We start from the raw sequence: 26457 nt of genomic DNA, 5'->3' as shown, positions 1-26457 counted from the left end.
GTGGGGGATTGGTAGTTCACTGTGGAACTGTGGGGGATTGGTAGTTCACTGTGGAACTGTGGGGATTGGTAGTTCACTGTGGAACTGTGGGGGATTGGTAGTTCACTGTGGAACTGTGGGGATTAGTTGTTCACTGTGGAACTGTGGGGATTGGTTGCTCACTGTGGAACTGTGGGGATTGGTTGCTCACTGTGGAACTGTGGGGATTGGTTGTTCACTGTGGAAATGTGGGGATTGGTAGTTCACTGTGGGGATTGGTTGTTCACTGTGGAACTGTGGGGATTGGTTACCTACTCTTTCGCCCGGGGGAGTGGGGTTGATTCTGGAAGTTCTTCGGTAAGAACTTCCAAAGCCCTTTCCAGGCACAGGAAACACATTAAAGTACAAGTGTTGAACGGAATCTTGAGTTATCAAATAGGTCCCTTGAAAGTGTCATTAGACGAGAACTCCTGGATGGATTTGAAGAAAGTAGAACAGTGCAAACTGGAACTAGCTCATCTGCAAACTAGCAAACTGGAACATTGTTCATCACAATGAAATGTGTGAAGTAAAACATGTGTATGGGGCAAGTAACAAAGTCAGTAGACTAACAGATGTTGTCACAGCTCGTATAAGACTTGGCTACAAGTATCTCTGGCAGTTCGGCTTGTATAGGGATCTAGATGAAGTAAAGTGTAAAGTGTGTGGACAAAGACAGGGACACACACTCGAACACTATATCTTGAACTGTAGTAAAATTGAGCCATTTAGAGATAAATCTAAAATCACGTTGTATGATATGGCAACCTATCTTATTACCATGGATAAATTACCTGAAATCCTTGCACTGTATCTATATTTCGCTTCCAGTAGATAAACGACATATGAGATTAAGGAACAAGTAGTGTATTGTGAAGACTAATAATAAACAGCAGCTCCCCTATGACTCTGTAATATCTCCATTGGTCAAAGTATTATGTATTAGCGATAAGACCTACCATTAAAGTATAATAACTTACTGTAAATATATAGCTCTTGAAATAGAACATTCTCTAACTAGTTGACATTGTAATTATAAGGTGTGAAGGATAGATGAAACCGTTGAGGTCTGATAAAGACCTTTTGTGCCCTCTGTAATGCTTTTTGCGCTACCGCTCACAGGATGGGTATGGGGTGCACAATAAACTAGACGCCTCCGGCACCAACAATTAAATACGATGTTCCCACGAGTGTGAGGTGGTCCAGCCCCGTGGTGGCCCACAGGGTCGGTGAGGACTGCCTGCCTCTCGTAACATCTTGTGCACCCGGACGCAGTTCTGGACCAAATGAGACACCTTGAGCACAAGAATGTGGATTGAGAGGAAAGAGAAGAGAGCCCAACCGTGATGTGTCACAGGATATGATGAGAGCAGCCTCCCGGGGGTGATAGAAAGGCAGGATATGATGAGAGCAGCCTCCCTGGGGTGATAGAAAGGCAGGATATGATGAGAGCAGCCTCCCTGGGGTGGTAGTGAGGCAGGATATGATGAGAGCAGCCTTCCTGGGGTGGTAGTGAAGCAGGATATGATGAGAGCAGCCTCCCTGGGGTGGTAGTGAAGCAGGATATGATGAGAGCAGCCTCCCTGGGGTGGTAGTGAGGCAGGATATGATGAGAGCAGCCTTCCTGGGGTGGTAGAAAGGCAGGATATGATGAGAGCAGCCTTCCTGGGGTGGTAGTGAGGCAGGATACGATGAGAGCAGCCTCTCTGGGGTGGTAGTGAGGCAGGATATGATGAGAGCAGCCTCCCTGGGGTGGTAGTGAAGCAGGATATGATGAGAGCAGCCTTCCTGGGGTGGTAGTGAGGCAGGATACGATGAGAGCAGCCTCTCTGGGGTGGTAGTGAGGCAGGATATGATGAGAGCAGCCTCTCTGGGGTGGTAGTGAAGCAGGATATGATGAGAGCAGCCTTCCTGGGGTGGCAATGAGGCAGGATATGACGAGAGCAGCCTCCCTGGGGTGGCAATGAGGCAGGATATGATGAGAGCAGCCTCCCTGGGGTGGCAATGAGGCAGGATATGATGAGAGCAGCCTCCCTGGGGTGGCAATGAGGCAGGATATGATGAGAGCAGCCTCCCTAGGGTGGCAATGAGGCAGGATATGATGAGAGCAGCCTCCCTGGGGTGGCAATGAGGCAGGATATGATGAGAGCAGCCTCCCTGGGGTGGCAATGAGGCAGGATATGATGAGAGCAGCCTCCCTGGGGTGGCAATGAGGCAGGAGATGACAACAGGCTGCCTGCCGGGCAGCAGAGCGCCAGCAGTGACACTCCCGCTCAATATCCCAGCAAGTCGGCTGGTGTGGAGCCCCGTGACAGCTCTGGAGCAGCCGCGAGAAACCGGTTTTGCGACACGGTGGGGCCGGGATCGCATGACTTGCGCCTCCAAACATCCGTCAGCGACAGAACACGTAATAATGAACTTTACCACGCGGATAATAGGATTAAAGGCCAGATCTGTTTGTCTGTTTCTTCCTGTGTGTCCAAGTTCGCGGATAATAGGATTAAAGGCCAGATCTGTTTGTCTGTTTCTTCCTGTGTGTCCAAGTTAGACGCTTTGGGGGTAGCCTCACCCAGCTTCCCAAGATGACACATAGGGGATATGGGAGTGTCATAGGCCAGTTGGGGTTGACCCCCAGTGCCACAATTTAAGAAATATTGACATCTGTAGCACCCACCTCGCTTTCCCTGCGTTTTTCATTAAAGTCAAGTTTGAAATTGAGGCTTTGTTTTCCATAGAGTTATTTAGCAGTTTCATTGTTTCGAAACACATGGCCCTGTATGACTAACCATCCTGCGAGATGGGGACTTGTATTACCACTGCTACCTTATTCAATCTTGTGTTGTTGATATCCTCAAAATGCATCCGGAGTCTGCCAGTGCAGACCGCCTATCATATGTCTCTGTATGACTAACCATCCTGTGTGATGGGGATTTTATAGCATCACCTAGTTAGCTTTTTTTTGACACACTGTACTCCACTTCATATAGTCTAGGGTAGCTGCACTAATGCAGATGTACCTCATAACTTAATAAAAAAAAAAATCGAAATATTTAATTTTCTGAGAGGGGGAGGTGGGTGTGGGGGGGGGGGAGATTGGTAGAGAGGGTGAGGGATAGGATATTAGGGAGAAAGGTGGAGAGGGGGAGATGGGAAAGAGAGGGGTGGGAGGGGGTTAAAGATATAAGAGAGGGGGCAGAGAGAAAGAGGGGAGAGAGAGACCCAGGCACAGGGTCAAGGCCAGACGTACGAGGTCGCCATCATTGAAGCGAGTGCCACTTGGTACGGTGACATAGCGAACCCCCCCATAACGAATTTTGTACTTTGCAGTCTTACTCGACAATCTTACTTTTTTTCCCCTTACGATGTTGTAAAACATAATTTACTGGCTGATCACATCAAATTAAACAAAACAAATCTATTCATCATACTTACCTTTTAAAAAGCCTGACCTAATAGTTATGGCTCTGCTGTTTATAAGAGACAGACAGACAGGAAGAGAAAGGCAGACAGACAAAGGAATACAGACGTAAAAACACTGAGATACAGACCAAAAGACAGACTGACATAGAGAGGCAGATAGAAAGAACAAATAATTACCTTTTTTTTATGAAATAGTTCGTAAACGCCAATCTCATCCACAAAATAATTTAAAGTAAAATTTTAAGTAAAATTTTTAAGTAAAATTTATACATTCTCAAGTATCGCCACAAAGTTCCAGAATGAAAAAAAAGAATAAAGTAAAAATATTCTTTGTGAAAATTCTCATGAAGTCAAATATTGTGAAATAAATTAATTTAATTTATTTTAATAATAACAGCTAAACAGTTATTATCAATGACCCGTTTATAGCAGGTCCGTACTCACGTAGTTGTGTTTGCGGGGGTTGAGCTCTGGCTCTTTGGTCCCGCCTCTCAACCGTCAATCAACTGGTGTACAGGTTCCTGAGTCTACTGGGCTCAATCATATCTACACTTGAGCCTGTATGGAGTCAGTCTCCACCACATCACTGCCTAATGCATTCCCGTGTCCAGGTGTCTCGAGACCTTGAGTGTGGTACACATGCGAGGCCGAGTCATAATGTGTATTCTGTGTGAGTGTACCAGCACCTAGGCATGTACTAGCACCTAGGCATGTACCAGCACCTAGGCACGTACCAGCACCTAGGCATGTACCAGCACCTAGGCACCTACCAGCACCTAGGCATGTACCAGCACCTAGGCACCTACCAGCACCTAGGCATGTACCAGCACCTAGGCACCTACCAGCACCTAGGCATGTACTAGCACCTAGGCATGTACCAGCACCTAGGCACGTACCAGCACCTAGGCATGTACTAGCACCTAGGCATGTACCAGCACCTAGGCACGTACCAGCACCTAGGCACCTACAAGCACCTAGGCACGTACCAGCACCTAGGCATGTACCAGCACCTAGGCAGGTACCAGCACCTAGGCATGTACCAGCACCTAGGCAGGTACCAGCACCTAGACACGTACCAGCACCTAGGCATGTACCAGCACCTAGGCAGGTACCAGCACCTAGGCATGTACCAGCACCTAGGCAGGTACCAGCACCTAGGCATGTACCAGCACCTAGGCATGTACCAGCACCTAGACACCTACCAGCACCTAGGCACGTACCAGCACCTAGGCACGTACCAGCACCTAGACACGTACCAGCACCTAGGCAGGTACCAGCACCTAGGCATGTACCAGCACCTAGACACGTACCAGCACCTAGGCAGGTACCAGCACCTAGGCAGGTACCAGCACCTAGGCATGTACCAGCACCTAGGCATGTACCAGCACCTAGGCAGGTACCAGCACCTAGGCACCTACCAGCACCTAGGCACCTACCAGCACCTAGGCAGGTACCAGCACCTAGGCACCTACCAGCAACTAGGCAGGTACCAGCACCTAGGCAGGTACCAGCACCTAGGCACCTACCAGCACCTAGGCACGTACCAGGACCTAGGCAGGTACCAGCACCTAGGCAGGTACCAGCACCTAGGCACCTACCAGCACCTAGGCACCTACCAGCACCTAGGCAGGTACCAGCACCTAGGCACCTACCAGCAACTAGGCAGGTACCAGCACCTAGGCAGGTACCAGCACCTAGGCACCTACCAGCACCTAGGCAGGTCATTCATATTCCATGCGTGCTGAGCAATGTTCATAAGACATAAATCTCAGAACCAGACTTCAAGGACTAACACATCACAAGACTGAACATCTCCTTAGCACCGCTCTCCACCTCCTCCCTGGCCGGTGTGTGCACCACACGTGTCTGAGTGGCCTACACTCTGGAATATATATCTAAGACGCTCGAGACAGAAATAAACACGGCCAGAGGTCTGCATGAACGAGTGGTTGTGGCTGCTGCTTTAGAGTCAGCTACTCGGAACATGGAAATTGCATGTAGCACAGTCTATGGTGAGCCCGTAGTGGACTTACCTGGCACAGGGGCGGGGCTCGAATGAGTGGTGTTGTATAGACTCTTCAAGCATGGTTACGCCTGACAGCCGGGTAGACAGATGTTCGAATTCGTAATCCTGAGGTTCCGAGTTCGATCCCCCGGTGGAGGCGGAAACAAATGGGCAAAATGTTTCTTTCACCCTGATGCCCCTGTTACCTAGCAGTAAAGAGGTACCTGGGAGTTAGACAGCTGCTACGGGCTGCTTCCTGTGGGGTGTGTAACAAAAAGGAGGCCTAGTCGAGGACCGGGCCGCGGGGACGCTAAGCCCTGAAATCATCTCAAGATAACCTCAAGATGGTCGCGAGACGTTGGTGTAGCGTGAAAATTCCATTCTAAGAGATTGGGCAGTTAGAGTGGGTAGTTTGGGCAGCCTTGAAGGGGTGATCGGGGAGGTGGGTGGGGAGAGAAGGGAACGAGTGTGTGTGGACAGAAGGGAATGAGTGTGTGGGGAGAGAAGGGAATGAGTGTGTGGGGAGAGAAGGGAATGAGTGTGTGGGGAGAGAAGGGAACGAGTGTGTGTGGACAGAAGGGAATGAGTGTGTGGGGAGAGAAGGGAACGAGTGTGTGTGGACAGAAGGGAATGAGTGTGTGGGGAGACAGAAGGGAATGAGTGTGTGGGGAGAGAAGGGAACGAGTGTGTGTGGACAGAAGGGAATGAGTGTGTGTGGACAGAAGGGAATGAGTGTGTGTGGAGACAGAAGGGAATGAGTGTGTGGGGAGAGAAGGGAACGAGTGTGTGTGGACAGAAGGGAATGAGTGTGTGTGGAGACAGAAGGGAATGAGTGTGTGGGGAGAGAAGGGAACGAGTGTGTGTGGACAGAAGGGAATGAGTGTGTGTGGAGACAGAAGGGAATGAGTGTGTGTGGAGACAGAAGGGAATGAGTGTGTGTGGAGACAGAAGGGAATGAGTGTGTGTGGAGACAGAAGGGAACGAGTGTGTGTGGACAGAAGGGAATGAGTGTGTGTGGAGACAGAAGGGTGCGTGAAACTGTGGAATGCGAAACGAGGCTTCCATTCCCCGGATGAGCTACAAGACAGTCTCAACCAAAAACAAACTTTACAATTAATGTGTGCACTTTGAGGTATGTACATGCGAGTGCAAGGAGAACAGCAGACGGCTTTATATCTGAATGGTGAAAGCCCAGTTATTCACACGGACCCCCCCCTCCCCCTCCCCCCACCCCCTTCTACCGGAGACAGGAGTCAACTCCCAGTGTCACGACACTCTGGTATTTCCGACAGCGCCAGTGGGGCGATGAGGCTGCGGTTCCAAGGACACTTCCCCACACTGGTAAATGGAGTCCCGCAGGGTGAGGTACTGTCGGCCCCGCCGCTCTTCAGAGCACTGATGGACGGCTTATACAGCTCACGAAGGCAAAATTGTAATTAATTTTGTCAATAAAGATGTTAATAATAATAATAATACGAAGCCATCACACACACACACACGTATCAACAGCTACGCAGTTTTAGGCCAAAAACAGGTTCTAAATCTAAAAAATAATAGAAAGTCACCAGGTATTAAATGAACATTGTTGTCATTGCTTGAACTGAATACAATAGAGATCTAAGTCTCATGGTTAACCTCTAAATTGTACATGTCTAAAATTGAGTTTTTTTTTCTTTTTAATAAAAAAACTTGTTAGTTTTTTTTTAACTCACAAAACCAATGGGGAAAATATGGCACATTACACACAGAGATCACACTAACGTGATGCATCAAATGAGCAAATCCACAAGGACCGTGACGAGGATTCGAACCTGCGTCCGGGAGCATCCCAGACACATACGGCACATTGCGACTGGAGCCGTGTTCAGGTTCATAATGATCTTAACATAACAAATAAATGTATAACTGTTCGAAATAAAGGGTAAACCGAACACCTGGAGTCATAAAAATATGTAGAACGCAGTTTTCTTGAATTATATTATAGGTTAACCAAATAAAATCAAAAGATGTCAACTCTGACAGATTTAGTCGCCAAATACACTTGATTAAAACTGTAAAACTGGATTAGGTAACCCCCCCCCCCCACCATGACCGAATGTTAGAAACCGGTTATTGATATGTGGGCAGCTGACTGTTATTCCCCACCCACTTGGGCCGGACGGTAAAGCGACGGTCTACCTTCATGCAGGTCGGCGGTCAACCATTCCTTTCCCTCCCCCGTCACATCCCAAATCCTTATCCTGCCCCCTTCCCAGTGCTATATAGTCGTAATGACTTGGCGCTTTCCCCCCCTGATAGTTCCCTCCCTTCCCGCATCCAAGCCGCCAGAGCCAATCCCTCCTCTCAAAATAACGTCGCTTTTCGCTCGTATTCGCGCTATGGCCAAAAACTGACGTAATTTGAAATGAAATCGGCTCACGAAAGTGACGCACTGTCCCGTTTTCTGTTTGGGTCCGGGGTAGAGCCCAATTCTGACACTCTCAAAACCTCTCCTCCTGAAGCCTGAAATAGTGAATAGTTTTGCTGACAAAGTTTACATTCGGTCAGATCAGCAGGTGGAGCAAACTCACCAGGAGTACTTGTAGCTGAGCCTGAACCTAGCAGTAGTAACGTCTAAATGTCTGCTGACTTTATTGGATGACCCACATATATATATGTGACTCTTCCTGCATAGTAGAATGATGATAGATGGAATAGCTAGTCTAAATTTCACTTTGTTTCCCATCTATTACATTTTGTTCAAGTTCTTGGTATTATACCGTCCTTAGGCTTGATATCTGCTTGATGGGGTTCTGGGAGTTCTTCTACTCTCCAAGCCCGGCCCGAGGCCAGGCTCGACTTGTGAGTGTTCTTGCTGTTCTTGCTGTTCATCAGGCTGTTCATCAGGCTGTTCATCTTGACTGTACCCGCAGGAAACACTCTTGTGTCATCAGTAATTATTTGACCCTCATCCTTGCTTCAGACACAAGCACTCTCATCCTTGCCTCAGACACAAGCACTTTCATCCTTGCTTCAGACACAAGCACTCTCATCCTTGCTTCAGACACAAGCACCCTCATCCTTGCTTCAGACACAGGCACTCTCATCCTTGCTTCAGACACAGGCACTCTCATCCTTGCTTCAGACACAGGCACTCTCATCCTTGCTTCAGACACAAGCACTCTCATTCTTGCTTCAGACACAGGCACTCTCATCCTTGCTTCAGACACAAGCACTCTCATCCTTGCTTCAGACACAAGCACTCTCATCCTTGCTTCAGACACAAGCACCCTCACCCTTGCTTCAGACACAAGCACTCTCATCCTTGCTTCAGACACAAGCACCCTCACCCTTGCTTCAGACACAAGCACCCTTACCCTTGCTTCAGACACAAGCACCCTCACCCTTGCTTCAGACACAAGCACCCTCACCCTTGCTTCAGACACAGGCACTCTCATCCTTGCTTCAGACACAAGCACTCTCATCCTTGCCTCAGACACAAGCACTCTCATCCTTGCTTCAGACACAAGCACTCTCATCCTTGCTTCAGACACAAGCACCCTCATCCTTGCTTCAGACACAAGCACATTACATTTGCCTCAATAAGACCTGAATGCCACTACACACATAAGTCACATGTCAGCTCCGAGTACAAGCAACGTCTGAGTGCGGGGTCTATGGCATGTAATTCTGCCTGAAGGGAATGATAGTAATTTGGAAAGTAATGGAGGATAGTAATTCGTGAAGAGATGGATAGTAATTGAAATGGGAATGATTTCCTACGGTGCAGGGAGGTGTAGGTCTTCTCTCTCTCTCTAGGTAAAGGTTGTGAGTGTGGCTGTTATGAGTTAAATAGCAGTTTCAGTATTCCATTTCGAGATCTTGTGAGAAGGTCTTGAGACCCATAAAGAAGGTTTGGAGGATCTTGATACCAATTAAGTCGCTGATTTCACTGACTCAATCACTTACACTTAGGATATTGAATTCCTTCCTGGTGTAGTAACTAAGTAATATGGGGGGCATGTGAAGATGATCATCTTGGCTTGGTTTTGCAACTGTTCCAGCTCTCCATGCATTCTTTTAAGCACTAGAGGAATCAGGGCTGGAACATAATCAGTTAAGGATCTAATACATGTATGCAATGTGCATCATTTTTGCCATTCTGGCATTTATGCCACAGACGAGGTGACAGCTTGTCACGACCTTGAGGCCCTCAAGCCTCTCTGTCTCTCTACACTGACGACCTCAAGGTGGTATATGCCAAGTTATATTTTGTTTTTAAGTTACAAACTCTTCCTACTGATTTGCTAAACACCAGTTTTCATATTAGGAATTTCTTTTTCAGTTTTATTTAACAATGGAGATTTTATACAATATTTGACAATATCCTGAGTTACTTTACTATTTATTTAAATATTTTGGTTTTGTTTGTACTTAAATAATAATAATAATAATAATAATAATAATAATAATAATAATAATAATAATAATAATAATAATAATAATAATAATAATAATAATAATAATAATAATTAATTTTCAAGAAGGTACAATGGGTTGGGGAGATTACATAAGATTGATGTTTTTACAGTCATGTAAAGCCACTAACACGCATAGGTAATCGGGCAGGTCCTTAGTCTAACATATCAGGTAAGATGAAAGGGTACATGGTAGCAAGACTTTTATATCAACAAATAACTAGAACATAAGTTGAGAGCGGTGATTACACTGGTAAAGGATATACGTCTTTAAGTACTAATATTGGGGAAGTGGGTAGTACAAGACACAGTGTGAGTTTGAAGCACACGGTAGGAAACTATGAGGAGGAAATTAGGTACTTTTTTATTTGACTTTTGAACAGGGTATAAAGTTGGGACTTTTTAATTCACCAGGGAGGGAGGGAGGGAGGGAGGGTGGGAATTATCAGGGAAAAGCGCCACGCTATTACGACTATATAGTACTTGGAAGGGATCAGGATAAGGATTTGGGATGGGACGGGGGGAAGGAATAGTGCCCCAACCACTTGGACGGTCGGGGGATTGAACACCAACCTGCATGAAGCTAGACCGTCGCTCTACCGTCCAGCCCAAGTGGTTGGACATAGGCATGGAGTGCTTTTATTTGCATGGAGTGTTTAAACAGCTTTAGCCTGACTCTGGGAATATCAAAGTGATATTTATTTCTGGTGTGGTAGTCATGAATTTTATTATACCTAACAAGGAAAAGTTTCAGATCACGATTAGCATTTAGGAAGAAGGTGTTGTATATATAGATAAGACATGAGTATGTATGGAGTGAGGGTGTTTAGCATTTACAACATCAACAGTAAGTGTGTCTACGTATGTATTAACACGATGTACTGAACGGGGTGAGAATAGATTGAGCTACCTCATCCCTTTGTGTGTATTTTACCTCAATAAACTTATTTCAATTTCAATTTCAAAACACCAACATTACGACATAGTCACGCGGAGGTCCATCACACAGTTGCATCCTCCAATCATCCTCTCCCATTTTGAGTGGGCGCCAACGTTCAAACATGAGACTTATACTTTTGCTGAATAGAATTAGTATACCTTTTGAGAATTAGTATACCACGTGGCGTGCATCAATACATCATTAGCATAACTAATGAAATGTTTGTTGAGTTTGCCAGCCACAACGTTTAGCACATTAACACCTTCATCAGGGCTGAGGACGCCTCCCTCAGAGGTGCCTATAGTCCACAGCGGCGCAGGGCTGAGGACGCCTCCCTCAGAGGTGCCTATAGTCCACAGCGGCGCAGGGCTGAGGACGCCTCCCTCAGAGGTGCCTATAGTCCACAGCAGCGCAAAGTTGGAATTTCTCACCTGATAATATCAACAAACACCCAACAATAAGACATTAAAACACTAGTGCTGATAATAGTACACCCAAACACCATGTACAACACCCGCCCTCTACAACACCCGCCCTCTACAACACCCGTCCTCTACAACACCCGTCCTCTACAACACCCGCCCTCTACAACACCCGCCCTCAACAACACCCGTCCTCTACAACACCCGTCCTCTACAACACCCGCCCTCTACAACACCCGCCCTCTACAACACCCGCCCTCTACAACACCCGCCCTCAACAACACCCGTCCTCTACAACACCCGTCCTCTACAACACCCGTCCTCTACAACACCCGCCCTCAACAACACCCGTCCTCTACAACACCCGTCCTCAACAATACCCGTCCTCTACAACACCCGTCCTCTACAACACCCGTCCTCAACAATACCCGTCCTCTACAACACCCGCCCTCTACAACACCCGCCCTCTACAACACCCGTCCTCTACAACACCCGCCCTCTACAACACCCGTCCTCTACAACACCCGCCCTCTACAACACCCGCCCTCTACAACACCCGTCCTCTACAACACCCGTCCTCTACAACACCCGTCCTCTACAACACCCGCCCTCAACAACACCCGTCCTCTACAACACCCGCCCTCAACAACACCCGCCCTCAACAACACCCGTCCTCTACAACACCCGCCCTCAACAACACCCGCCCTCAACAACACCCGCCCTCAACAATACCCGTCCTCTACAACACCCGCCCTCAACAACACCCGTCCTCTACAACACCCGCCCTCAACAACACCCGTCCTCTACAACACCCGTCCTCAACAACACCCGCCCTCAACAACACCCGTCCTCTACAACACCCGTCCTCAACAACACCCGCCCTCAACAACAACCGCCCTCTGTAACACAGACCTTGAACCACCAGCCTGAACAACTAACAGCACTGCTCCCTGGAGGGAAAAACGGAATCTCAAATATTTTCCTGAAACCCTGGACACGTGGGAGCCTTGACCCCCTCCCAGGGTGGTGTGTGGGGTCCACCCTACCGACCCCCTGGTTGCTGTGGGAGTGTGTCTACCAGCCCCCCTGGTTACTGTGGGAGTGTGTCTACCAGCCCCCTGGTTACTGTGGGAGTGTCTACCAGCCCCCTGGTTACTGTGGGAGTGTGTCTACCAGCCCCCTGGTTACTGTGGGAGTGTGTCTCCCAGCCCCCTGGTTACTGTTTGAGTGTCTACCAGCCCCCTGGTTACTGTGGGAGTGTGTCTACCAGCCCCCTGGTTACTGTGGGAGTGTGTCCACCAGCCCCTGGTTACTGTGAGAGTGTGTCTACCAGCCCCTGGTTACTGTGGGAGTGTCTACCAGCCCCTGGTTACTGTGGGAGTGTCTACCAGCCCCCTGGTTACTGTGGGAGTGTGTCTACCAGCCCCCTGGTTACTGTGGGAGTGTGTCTACCAGCCCCCTGGTTACTGTGGGAGTGTGTCTACCAGCCCCCTGGTTACTGTGGGAGTGTGTCCACCAGCCCCTGGTTACTGTGAGAGTGTCTACCAGCCCCTGGTTACTGTGGGAGTGTGTCTACCAGCCCCCTGGTTACTGTGGGAGTGTGTCTACCAACATCCTGGTTACTGTGGGAGTGTGTCTACCAGCCCCCTGGTTACTGTGGGAGTGTGTCTACCAGCCCCCTGGTTACTGTGGGAGTGTGTCTACCAGCCCCCTGGTTACTGTGGGAGTGTCTACCAGCCCCCTGGTTACTGTGGGAGTGTCTACCAGCCCCCTGGTTACTGTGGGAGTGTGTCTACCAGCATCCTGGTTACTATGGGAGTGTGTCTACCAGCCCCCTGGTTACTGTGGGAGTGTGTCTACCAGCATCCTGGTTACTATGGGAGTGTGTCTACCAGCATCCTGGTTACTATGGGAGTGTGTCTACCAGCCCCCTGGTTACTGTGGGAGTGTCTACCAGCCCCCTGGTTACTGTGGGAGTGTCTACCAGCCCCCTGATTACTGTGGGAGCACAATATCGCCTTTTACCGCTGATATCGACGTCTATACGCGAGATACACTAAGGGTAAACTTTGTCTCACATGAAGGGTCCAGAGGGACCCGAGTACGCATCAGAAGTTTGTGGAAAAAGTGCCTGAATCTCACCACGAGTGTTGCCGGAGGTTAGTTGGTCACGGAGCTCATTCCTAGTGAGTTCCAGGAACAACTAATTTAGCCTTTTTTCAAATGCCATGAAACTAATCGCAGATAAAATAGGTCGAATAGTGGGTCTTGTAGCGCAATAGTCTACGTCCTCGGCACACAACTGGAAGGGGCTCCGGGTTCATTATTTCCCCCCCAGGCGGGACAGCAGCGGTTGGGTACTTTTTCCTTTGGGCCTGATGCCTCTGTTCACCTAGCAGTAAGACAGAGATGCCCGGGAATTAGGCAACTGGGTGGCATCCGAGGGGGAGGTCAACAGCTGACATAGGGAAGGATGAGCTTAAAAAGCACAAGTGCAGGCTTCCTGTCCCCCCAACAACAGGAATTAAGCAAAGTTAAGCTGACCATCTCCTGGCCCACAGCTGGCACCAGCTGGCAGCGGTGCCACCTGTGGGTCCAGGCAGCTGTGGGGCTCACCCAGGCCAGCTGGCACGGCACAGATGCCACCAGTAATCTGACAGAAAACTCCAGCAATATGGCAGAGTCCGGACGCTGTCGTAAGCGTCCGGACGCTGTTATATGAGTCCGGACGCTGTCGTAAGCGTCCGGACGCTGTTATATGAGTCCGGACGCTGTCGTGAGAGTCCGGACGCTGTTATATGAGTCCGGACGCTGTCGTGAGAGTCCGGACGCTGTTATATGAGTCCGGACGCTGTTATATGAGTCCGGACGCTGTCGTGAGAGTCCGGACGCTGTCGTAAGCGTCCGGACGCTGTTATATGAGTCCGGACGCTGTCGTGAGGGTCCGGGCGCTGTCGTAAGAGTTCGAACGCTGTTATATGAGTCCGGACGCTGTCGTAAGAGTCCGGACGCTGTCGTAAGCGTACGGACGCTGTTATATGAGTCCGGACGCTGTCGTAAGAGTCCGGACGCTGTCGTGAGAGTTCGGACGCTGTCATAAGAGTCCGGACGCTGTCGTAAGAGTCCGGACGCTGTCGTAAGAGTCCGGACGCTGTCGTAAGAGTCCGGACGCTGTCGTAAGAGTCCGGACGCTGTCGTGAGAGTCCGGATGCTGTCATAAGTGTCCGGACGCTGTCGTAAGAGTCCGGACGCTGTCATAAGTGTCCGGACGCTGTCATAAGTGTCCGGACGCTGTCATAAGTGTCCGGACGCTGTCATAAGTGTCCGGACGCTGTCGTAAGAGTCCGGACGCTGTCGTGAGAGTCCGGACGCTGTCGTGAGAGTCCGGACGCTGTCGTAAGAGTCCGGACGCTGTTATATGAGTCCGGACGCTGTTATATGAGTCCGGACGCTGTCGTAAGAGTCCGGACGCTGTTGTAAGAGTCCGAACGCTGTCGTAAGAGTCCGGACGCTGTCGTAAGAGTCCGAACGCTGTTATATGAGTCCGGACGCTGTTATATGAGTCTGGACGCTGTTATATGAGTCTGGACGCTGTTATATGAGTCCGGACGCTGTTATGTGAGTCCGGACGCTGTTATATGAGTCCGGACGGTGCTATATGAGTCTGGACGCTGTTATATGAGTCCGCACGCTGTCGTGAGAGTCCGGACGCTGTCGTGAGAGTCCGGACGCTGTCGTGAGAGTCTGGACGCTGTCGTAAGAGTCAGGACGCTGTCGTGAGAGTCCGGACCCTGTCGTAAGAGTCTGGACGCTGTTGTAAGAGTCTGGACGCTGTCGTGAGAGTCCGGACGCTATCGTAAGAGTCCGGACGCTATCGTAAGAGTCCAGACGCTGTCGCAAGAGTTCGGACGCTATCGCAAGAGTCCGGACGCTGTCGCAAGAGTCCGGACGCTGTCGCAAGAGTCTGGACGGTATCGTAAGAGTCCAGACGCTGTCATAAGAGTCTGGATGCTGTCATAAGAGTCTGGACGATGTAGCAAGAGTCCGGACGCTGTCGCAAGAGTCCGGACGCTGTCGCAAGAGTCCGGACGCTGTCGCAAGAGTCCGGACGCTGTCGTAAGAGTCCGGACGCTGTCGTAAGAGTCCGGACGCTATCGTAAGAGTCCGGACGCTATCGTAAGAGTCCAGACGCTGTCGCAAGAGTTCGGACGCTATCGCAAGAGTCCGGACGCTGTCGCAAGAGTCCGGACGCTGTCGCAAGAGTCTGGACGGTATCGTAAGAGTCCAGACGCTGTCATAAGAGTCTGGATGCTGTCATAAGAGTCTGGACGATGTAGCAAGAGTCCGGACGCTGTCGTAAGAGTCCGGACGCTGTCGCAAGAGTCCGGACGCTCTCGTAAGAGTCCGGACGCTGTCGTAAGAGTCCGGACGCTGTCGCAAGAGTCCGGACGCTGTCGTAAGAGTCCGGACGCTGTCGTAAGAGTCCGGACGCTGTCGCAAGAGTCCGGACGCTGTCGTAAGAGTCCGGACGCTGTCGTAAGAGTCCGGACGCTGTCGTAAGAGTCCGGACGCTGTCGTAACAGCCACGTGACGCTGATGTACAACGAAAAACAAGGAGTCACTCTATTGTTACTAAGCCACATAAAAAGACGATTTGCATAGTGTTTTTTTTTTATTTTAAATTTGCAAGTCAAAGCCAAGCATCGGACGCGGGTATATATATATATATATATATATATATATATATATATATATATATATATACATATATATATATATATATATATATATATATATATATATATATATATATATATATATATATATATATATATATATATATATATGATATTCAAGACCACGTTTTGCAAGGAAGCATTTATCACTCAGACAGGATGCCCTTTAGGCTTATTAAGGTCTCCCTATAGGCTCTATAGGCCTAGAGAAACGGCTGATCTTCCCGAGGACGCAACCCCACAATAGCTGCCTAATTCATGAATATATATTTACTGTTAGGTGAACAGATGCATCAGGTACAAGAAAATCTCAGAACCTCTCGGTTGTGAACAGACTGAACTGATCCACTGAGCCACGCCCGTTGCGGGTCCTCATAATCTGGAAAAACATTAAAGAATAATGATTTTACCGAAGTTGGCCTGGTCGACGACCGGGCCGCGGGGGTCGCTAAGCCCCGAAATCACCTCAAGGAAGAGGAAAGAGTGTGACCTTACAGCCAGAGGGGTCAGGTGTTGGCCTGTCCCTCTTGGCTTCCAGCCAGGGAGAGTCAACATTTTTGACTGTTGCCGGTAACTGGAGACGACATTCCTGGGGTCGACCCTCACACACACTCACTCAGGTATCCCAGGAACGCTTCTTGCTCACCTGATGCTGTTGTTTACACTCAGCTGCTCGGGACGAAATGTCCTGGGGCCAGATTCACGAAGCATTTACGCAAGCACTTACGAACGTGTACATCTTTCCAAAATCTTTGACGGCTTTGGTTACATTTACTAAACAGTTTACAAGCATGAAAACATGCCAATCAACTGTTGTTATTGTTATAAACAGCCTTCTGGTGTTTCGGAGCTCATTAACTGTTTAATAATTGTAAACAAAGCCACCAAAGATTGACAAAAGATGTACAGGTTCGTAAGTGTTTGCGTAAGTGCTTTCGTGAATCTGCCCCCTTGTTTCCATGTAAAGTTATAGTGAACCCGTAATTGAGATCGGTAATTATTCGCGATAATCGTGTTACTGAGATGTTTGGGTCAAAGTTTTTAAGTGAAGGTAGAGTTTCTCGTCTTTTTTTAACACTGGTTTAATGTTTTGTTTTAATAACGTTATCTTCGGGAGCGAGGACCTGATGCTGCGGCACTCTTGGCTTTATTGGCCTTTATGGAGCCTAGATTTATAATGTCAGGCCTTTTAACACCTAAAGTCTAACATTTATATTATAATAAAATAATATGATTCTATAGGAGTGCGTGAGTGAGGGGGGGAGGGGTCACTGAGGCTGGCTTATGTCGGTGATGAAGTAATCAGGTGAACTCTAAGAGATCCTGTCTAAAACACGTCATGAATGTGAAACTAGGTGAGCACACACACACACACACACACACACACATACACATACACATACACATACACACACACACACAGTAGGCTCAGGAATCTGTACATCAGTTGATTGACGGTTGAGAGGCGGGACCAAAGAGCCAGAGCTCAACCCCCGCAAACACAACTAGGTGAGTACAACTAGGTGAGTACACAGATGATGGAACTCAAAGTTGTGACCAAGGGGACAAGAGGTCTGGGAAAGGAGAGTTGATTACAGGAAAGGGGACTACAGAAGGATAAGGGACTACCTGGGAGAAGTTCAGTGGGAGGAAGAAATTAGAGAAAAAACAGTGCAAGATATGATTAACCTAGTCATAGGGAAAAGCAAGGAGGCTGAAGAGAGATATATTCCAAAAGTAAAGGAAAAAAGCAGGAGGGAATATAATAACCCATGGTTTAATAGACAATGTCAGGAAGCAAAAATGAGAAGCAGGAGGGAGTGGAGGAAGTACAGAAGACAAAGGACAGAGGACAACAGGATTAGACGTAACAGAGCTAGGAACGATTACATTAACATAAGACGAGTGTCGGAAAGGAATTATGAGAATGATATTGCAGTCAAAGCGAAAAAGCAACCTAAATTACTACATCGCCATATATGAAGGAAGATGTCGGTAAATAACCAAGTGACAAGACTAAGGAAAACAAAAGAGGCATATACAGAAAGTGACAAGGAAATCTGCGAGGTACTGAATGCCAGTTTCCATGGAGTGTTCACAACCGAGCCTGAGTGGCTCCCATTGCTAGAAGAGATGACCCTAGACGGAAGACTACCAGATATAGAGGTGACAGCAGAGGAGGTAATGAAACAGTTGACAACACTGGATGCAACTAAAGCGGTTGGACCAGACAAAGTATCACCGTGGATACTAAAAAAGGCAAAATTAATGAGAAGAGTTGTGACAGATGAGGATTGTAGGATTCTCCAAGAGGACTTAAACAGGTTGCAGAGATGGTCAGAGAAATGGCTACTGGAGTTCAACACGAGCAAATAGAAAAATTATGGAAATGGAATCAGGTGATAGGAGACCAAAGGGACAGTACAAAATGAAGGGAAACTGCCTACCTGTAACGAGACCTGGGAGTGGATGTGACACCTAATCTAACTCCTGAGGCACATATAAATATGATAACAACAGCAGCGTACTCTACACTGGCGAAAATTAGAACATCATTCAGAAACCTAAGTGAGGAGGCATTTAGGGCGCTTTACACTGCCTACGTGAGGCCAGTCTTAGAGTATGCCGCGCCGGTTTAGAAATTTGCGACGAGGCTCGTCCCAGTGTTACGAGGGATGGGGTATGAAGAACGCCTGAAGGAACTGAACCTTACGACACTAGAAAGAAGAAGGGAGAGGGGGGACATGATAGGAACGTATAAAATACTCAGAGGGATTGACAGAGTGAACATAGACGAAATGTTCACACGGAATAGTAACAGAACGAGGGGACATGGATGGAAGATGGAAACTCAGATGAGTCACAGGGATGTTAGGAAGTATTCTTTTAGCGTGAGAGTAGTGGGAAAATGGAATGCACTTAGGGAGCATGTTGTGGAAGTAAACTCTATTCATAGTTATAAAACTAGACATGATAGGGAAATGGGACAGGAGTCATTGCTGTAAACCACCGATGGCTAGAAAGGCGGAATCCAAGAACCTATGCTCGATCCTGCAAGCACAAATAGGTGAGTACACACACACACTGGTTAACACATATATCTTGACGTGTCCGAACATTCGAAATGTCAACCTATTTGTCTTAGTTGATCTAACTACAGTAATCCTGCCGACCCAAGTAGTGGCTCCACCTCCACAAACTAGAGTCAAGGTTCATGTCAAGGTCAAGGTTGCTACAAACTAGAGACACACAGCTAAGAACATGTCAAAGTTGTAGAATGTCTTGGACATTATAACATATAAGTATTTACAAAGAACAAGTCCTCTGCAAAATAAAGCATCATTCATCATGAGACGGTGAAGAAAGCAAGCTGACCCAGCCCACAGCTGGCAACACTCCCTCGTGATGCAACCAAATTTGTACAATTTTACGAAAATGGCGACAACGAGAAGGTTCCATGACAGCACCGAGGGCCCCCTGTCTCAGGCCTCACCGAGCGACGACGAGAGGGTTCCATAACAGCACCGAGGGCCCCCTATCACAAGCCTCACCGAGCGACGACGAGAGGGTTCCATGGCAGCACCGAGGGCCCCCTGTCACAGGCCTCACCGAGCGACGACGAGAGGGTTCCATGGCAGCACCGCGGGCCCCCTGTCACAGGCCTCACCGAGCGACGACGAGAGGGTTCCATGACAGCACCGCGGGCCCCCTGTCACAGGCCTCACCGAGCGACAACGAGAGGGTTCCATGGAAGCACCGAGGGCCCCCTGTCACAGGCCTGACAGATTCCCATATCCTGTCATTACGAGTTAAGCTGTGATCGCCCGACAACTGTCCTCTTTCCCAGAAACGAGCTGCCGAGGGCGACATCGCTGCTCCATTCTTCCGTCGCTCGTATCCTCTCGCTACGTCATCCTACCTCGCTCGTATCCTCGCTAACACCTTTAACAATAATCCTGACACACACATACATCACAATAACGTAATATAGCAAGGAACAAATCCACAGGAGCCCTGAAGAGGGTTCGAACCTATGCGCTGAGTGTTCCAGGAAGCACTCTAGTCGACTGTACCACGACATGGTACAGCTGACTAGAGCGCTATGACTGGTAAAGAAAATGTCCTGTCGAGACGGGATGCCTTGCCCGTCCTCACCATTTGTCACAACAGAAAATAATGTACTCTATTTACCCGAACCTAACCCAACCCAACCCAAGCATAGAAAATGTGAAATTTTGTGAGCGGCTATGTGATTTGTGATACAACATATTTTGTCCGTTGGAGGATTTTGACGTCGAAATGCTGTTGTGTATTATTTGAGAGGAGAAGGGAACGGTATTTACAGATCCCGCCCTCCCCCGTTTTCTGTGTGAATCACTGCTGATGCTCCTGTCTCATACATAACACCTGGTAGTCCCATAACTCCAGGTAGTCCCATAACTCCAGGTAGTCCCATAACACCAGATAGTCCCATAACACCTGGTAGTCCCATAACACCAGGTAGTCCCATAACACCAGGTCGTCCCATAACACCAGGTAGTCCCATAACTCCAGGTAGTCCCATAACACCAGATAGTCCCATAACACCTTGTAGTTCCATAACACCAGGTAGTCCCATAACACCAGGTAGTCCCATAACACCAGGTAGTCCCATAACTCCAGGTAGTCCCATAACACCAGGTAGTCCCATAACACCTGGTAGTCCCATAACACCAGGTAGTCCCATAACACCAGGTAGTCCCATAACACCAGGTAGTCCCATAACACCAGGTAGTCCCATAACACCAGGTGGTCCCATAACACCAGGTAGTCCCATAACACCAGGTAGTCCCATAACTCCAGGTAGTCCCATAACACCAGGTAGTCCCATAACACCAGGTAGTCCCATAACACCAGGTGGTCCCATAACTCCAGGTAGTCCCATAACACCAGGTAGTCCCATAACACCAGGTAGTCCCATAACACCAGGTGGTCCCATAACTCCAGGTAGTCCCATAACACCAGGTAGTCCCAAAACACCAGGTAGTCCCATAACACCTGGTAGTCCCATAACACCTGGTAGCCCCATAACACCTGGTAGTCCCATAACACCTGGTAGTCCCATAACACCTGGTAGTCCCATAACACCAGGTAGTCCCATAACACCTGGTAGTCCCATAACACCTGGTAGCCCCATAACACCAGGTAGTCCCATAACACCTGGTAGTCCCATAACTCCAGGTAGTCCCATAACACCAGGTAGTCCCATAACACCAGGTAGTCCCATACATAATCACTAATAATAACCTGTAATTCAAATTTGCTCTCAAATCTGCGTTCCATAAAGTATTAAATTCAGAAGCAAAAACATCACGCGATAAATTCCCAACATTAACAAGGTCCAATTGACCAATAGAGTGACTGGACATTGGGATTGAGGGCCTGAGCCACAGGAGTCCTCAACCCACTGACGAAACCTCTTCATCTTTACATTCATCACAGCCATTTGGTTCACCCTTTTAAACAATTTATGAGCTGGTAAACTTTATAACCCAAGGCTATTATTGTGATGAATAGATATATGGAGAGATGGGACACAGACAGACTCTGACAACACCAGGAAACAGCAAACACACACACACACACACACACACACACACACACACACACACACACACACACACACACACACACACACACACACACACACACCACACACACACACACACACACACACACACACACACACACACACACACACACACACACACACACACACACACACACACACACACACTACTCCCAAGTCCCATCAAGGTGTAAATTTTTGAATACAGTTTTCCGTGTGTGTGTGTGTGGGGGGGGGGGAAGGTACGGGCTCCTGGGGCTCCCGGACGTGACGCTTTGCACGTGCGTGTGGGCCAGCTGTGCACGTGCGTGTGGGCCAGCTGTGCACGCGCGTGTAGGCCAGCTGCGGGGACGCATCAGGATGTCATGTAGCACTTTGTGATGTCATGTGCTTGAGGGTGAGGGCTGGGTGTTGTGTTGGTGCTTGAGGGTGAGGGCTGGGTGTTGTGTTGGTGCTTGGGGGGTGAGGGCTGGGTGTTGTGTTGGTGCTTGAGGGTGAGGGCTGGGTGTTGTGTTGGTGCTTGGGGGGTGAGGGCTGGGTGTTGTGTTGGTGCTTGAGGGTGAGGGCTGGGTGTTGTGTTGGTGCTTGAGGGTGAGGGCTGGGTGTTGTGTTGGTGCTTGGGGGGTGAGGGCTGGGTGTTGTGTTGGTGCTTGAGGGTGAGGGCTGGGTGTTGTGTTGGTGCTTGAGGGTGAGGGCTGGGTGTTGTGTTGGTGCTTGAGGGTGAGGGCTGGGTGTTGTGTTGGTGCTTGGGGGGTGAGGGCTGGGTGTTGTGTTGGTGCTTGAGGGTGAGGGCTGGGTGTTGTGTTGGTGCTTGAGGGTGAGGGCTGGGTGTTGTGTTGGTGCTTGGGGGTGAGGGCTGGGTGTTGTGTTGGTGCTTGAGGGTGAGGGCTGGGTGTTGTGTTGGTGCTTGAGGGTGAGGGCTGGGTGTTGTATTGGTGCTTGAGGGTGAGGGCTGGGTGTTGTGTTGGTGCTTGAGGGTGAGGGCTGGGTGTTGTGTTGATGCTTGAGGGGTGAGGGCTGGGTGTTGTGTTGGTGCTTGAGGGTGAGGGCTGGGTGTTGTGTTGGTGCTTGAGGGTGAGGGCTGGGTGTTGTGTTGATGCTTGAGGGCTGGGTGTTGTGTTGGTGCTTGAGGGTGAGGGCTGAGTGTTAGCAAGGGAAACACTCTGGGTCACGTAGGTGGCTGTAGGTTAAGGGTGGGAGTAACGGTTAATTAAGTACTTAAGATTAAGAACGGTACAGTTAAGTTAGGCTAGTGTTTTGTCTCTATTAGTATTGATATCTTTTGTGGAGATTGGTTTAGGTGACAAGTTAAAAGTAGTGACGACCTTATTCTCTCTTCTCTAACTTTACTCTGTTACTGTTTTATGTTCCACCAAGTCAGTATCATTCAGTGTTAATTGGATTATTTTAAAATTTAAGTGTAGTCGTTGCCAGGAGGAGAGCTGTATAATTAGACTGTGTGGACCCTATACAAACTACAGGGTCAAACACAACATGTTGGAACACGGGTATTGTCGTCTTTCTGTTCATTCCCAGGTCGGAGCCAGAGGAGAGGCGAGGTGCACATACAGAAGAGGGAGACGGCTGCCTTATACCACACTCACGGCAGCTCCTCATTACCACCTCGACGACCAGCCCACTACCTGGAGGTCATGGCTCCACCACCACCACCCCGGGGGACCCCAAGATGCAGCCCTCTCGGTCGGTCAACATTGGTCTACCCAGTGGACCCCAGGACGGACGGACCCCAGTGGACCCCAAGACGGACGGACCCCCAGTGGACCCCAGGTCGTTCTGCAGACGACCCAGTAAAGATGGAAGAGGAACAACAACGACTCCAGTCTGTCCTACCAACATCGGTCTACCCAGGATGGACCCAGGACGGACGGACCCCAATGGACCCCAGGTCGCTTGTCAAAGACCCATGGGAGGAGGAAGAGAGAAGAAAGAAGAGAGAAGAAAGAAGAGAGAAGAAAGAAGAGGAGAAGATAAGACCAAGCTGAGTGAGACACGATGCCTAGTGTCCCTTGCTGGTGTCAGCATCATTGCATGGAGCGTAATTGCAAGACAGGATCGTTTGCCTGCACTGGCCGCCCCTCCTGCAAGCATGTTGCTCTGTTGAGTGATTCCTCCTGTGTCGTGCAGACTTGATGTGGCTGTCAGAAGTGGCTCTCTGAAGGAGGCGTGCTGGAGCAACGGGGATGAGAAGAGTAGGATGGGCCACTGTGCCAACTATATGAGGTCTCGAAACTTGTAGTCCCTATAGTTGTGAAGAACCCCAATATACGTCTCTCATGGTGACTGACGTAGGGCCAATTACAGATCAGCTGGGACAACCGAATTCCATGGTCCTGTGCGCAGTTCAAGTAGCAACGGCTTCCTGGTTGACCAAGGGTTGTTGTGCATTAACGACGGAGAAGCGACGGAGGCAGTTGTGTTGAAGAAATGTGGTACAGGACTATCTACAAGACCAAGCAGTGACGTCGCCCAGCCAGAGACAATGGACGTCTGTCTACATATTTCAGTTTTTAGAGTAGGATGATGTATATTTGTTTAGCTAGGATGTATTCTTTTCGTTAATAAAGTTGTCGCACACAGCTAGCTCGCTTTAGCAGTGTTGCAAAAACTTTATTTTCGGGGAGAAGGGGAGATGTAACACTGTAAAAGGTGTTTGGTTTAGTTGTATTTAAAATACATAGAGATACATGAGTCACAGACAGGGATTTGAGAAGGCGCCAGTTTGTCGGCCGGAAAGTCACACCTCTAAGCGTTAATGACCTCAAGTGACCTGAGGTCAGATCATGCGAATTTCACCTTGCTTCTGCTAATCTTATAATTGGAGCCTGGTAGCCTTCAAACATGCCGACGTTTAAGGAGTGGCTTGGTAGATTGCCTGAGGCTATCTACTTGTGGGCGGAGTTAGCTACTAGGTTCCCCAATATATACTCGGAGAGCTATCGATTAAGGGAGGATTAGAAGAACAGGAGCCAGCAGAGGAGAGAAGACGGCCTAGCAGGGAGGCTGTCGGCCGGCAGGGCGGGACAGTCTCTGTCAACTACAGACCCCCCCCCCCTCTCTCAATCCAGCTATAGGCAGACACTTGGTGAGTTGAACATTAAGGTGACTTGGTCGTGTTTACATATGTTGTGTGATGATCAGGGGCAGTCAGTTGTAGGGTTCTCAAATTCTTGGATGATGGCTCACTTTGAATATTAATCTTTAACATTTTAATTGGATTGCTTAAGTTATGATACTTATCATGAAAAATATAATTGTTGAATTTATTATTTAAATGGTCTTTCACTTTGTTCCCTAGAGTTTTTGAGCTGAGGTGAGAAAGCCTCTGTGATTACTGGTTTCATGATTTAATGAGTACATGTTTGGAGTTGATACATGGTAATAACATCTTTTGAGAATATTGTAATACAGACAAGTTCCATTCCTTGTCTTGTATGTAATGGTCTAGAATGGATGGTGGCAGCATTTCGTCTTCTACTTCTACTATCTACTCTTCTACTTCTACCTATCTATTCCTCTCCCTCCACACCTCTCCGAACTTTCCCTTTCAGCTAATGACCCTCCTCGCTCCTCCCACCTCTCTACCTCTCTCACCCCAAACCCTCACTAATTACTTCACTAGTCTTCTCTTTCCTTTCGTGTCTCTTATACGTTGTGGCAGTGAAAAGTATATTCTAGAGTTCTCTCTAGAGTTTCGGGTAGCTGATCAGGTTACGGCGCCTTGTATTCTTAGCACCTAGGTAGTCAAATATCTAGGTTACAAGGTGTTGAACGAGAGGGGCTGCCTTAGGAACTCTGGAGGTACTCTAGAGTAGTTAGCTAACTGGGGACGGGATAACGGACTAGAGAGAGCTGTTTCCCCCGGCCTCGTTAGTTAACTGGGGGGTGGAATAATGGACAAGATAGAGTTATTTCCCCCACCCCCCCGTTACATGAGGGGTGAGGGCTGGGTGTTGTGTTGGTGCTCCGGAGTGAGGGCTGGGTGTTGTGTTGGTGCTCCGGAGTGAGGGCTGGGTGTTGTGTTGGTGCCTGAGGGGTGAGGGCTGGGTGTTGTGTTGGTGCTTGAGGGGTGAGGGCTGGGTATTGTGTGGATGGCGTCAGTCAGCTGATCGCTACTGTTTCTCAGTGGAAGTGTTCGCGTTTTCTATGGTTGGTTGCGAGGGGTGACTTGAATTGCAAGAATTATCCTCAAAACACACAATACAGAACCTCTTTACTGTTTTACCAACATACTTCTACCCGCTCTAATTATAACCTGTTTTTACGGCTGCAAACACTGTGCTTGGATTGAACCTGTTCAGTTCAACAACAACTATTTATTCCTAGAAAATTCTTAGGAATAAAGCATTTATATATACAACAAAGACGAAGAATAACTAAAACACGAAACACAACAAACATGATAAAGAACAACAAGGACCACACACACACACACACACACACACACACACACACACACACACACACACACACACACACACACACACACACACACACACACACACACACACACACACGCACACACACACACACACACACACACACACCGTAATATAACCCAGAGGTGATAACTTAGGCTTGAAGAGCATTACAAGAAGCGAGCGCCGCCTCCCTCAGCCACAAACACCAACACGCCTCCACACTCTTCATATATAACATTTATTCCTCCCTGTAAGAACGTCGTCACGTCTAAGTGGCGCACAAGACGAGTGCTTATGATGAGGTAAGTGAGGAGGGTGAGGTCAGGGAGGTGAAGGTAAGGGTGTGAGGTCGACCCGCTGCAAGACACAACAGCTCGGGGAGACATGATCACCACATATAAAATCCTCAGGG

General features: G+C 48.6%; 3 protein-coding genes across 3 annotated transcripts; 2 read left to right on the top strand and 1 right to left on the bottom strand.

The window, feature by feature from the left end:
• Positions 1-8227: 8227 nt before the first annotated feature.
• On the top strand, positions 8228-9028 carry LOC138372525 (coagulation factor V-like). The gene has a single exon (XM_069337996.1). It carries the CDS (start codon positions 8228-8230, stop codon positions 9026-9028), a length of 801 nt encoding a protein of 266 aa, XP_069194097.1.
• A 2315-nt stretch (positions 9029-11343) lies between these two features.
• On the top strand, positions 11344-12192 carry LOC123760483 (uncharacterized). The gene has a single exon (XM_045746172.1). The coding sequence runs from the start codon at positions 11344-11346 to the stop codon at positions 12190-12192; it is 849 nt and encodes a 282-aa protein (XP_045602128.1).
• Positions 12193-20372: 8180 nt separating this feature from the next.
• Positions 20373-21320, bottom strand: LOC138372524 (uncharacterized). The gene has a single exon (XM_069337995.1). It carries the CDS (start codon positions 21318-21320, stop codon positions 20373-20375), a length of 948 nt encoding a protein of 315 aa, XP_069194096.1.
• Positions 21321-26457: the final 5137 nt, after the last annotated feature.

This window comes from Procambarus clarkii, chromosome 39, assembly GCF_040958095.1.
Source record: "Procambarus clarkii isolate CNS0578487 chromosome 39, FALCON_Pclarkii_2.0, whole genome shotgun sequence".
Classification (NCBI taxonomy): domain Eukaryota; kingdom Metazoa; phylum Arthropoda; class Malacostraca; order Decapoda; family Cambaridae; genus Procambarus; species Procambarus clarkii.
This window is presented reverse-complemented; position numbering and strand designations above follow the sequence as displayed.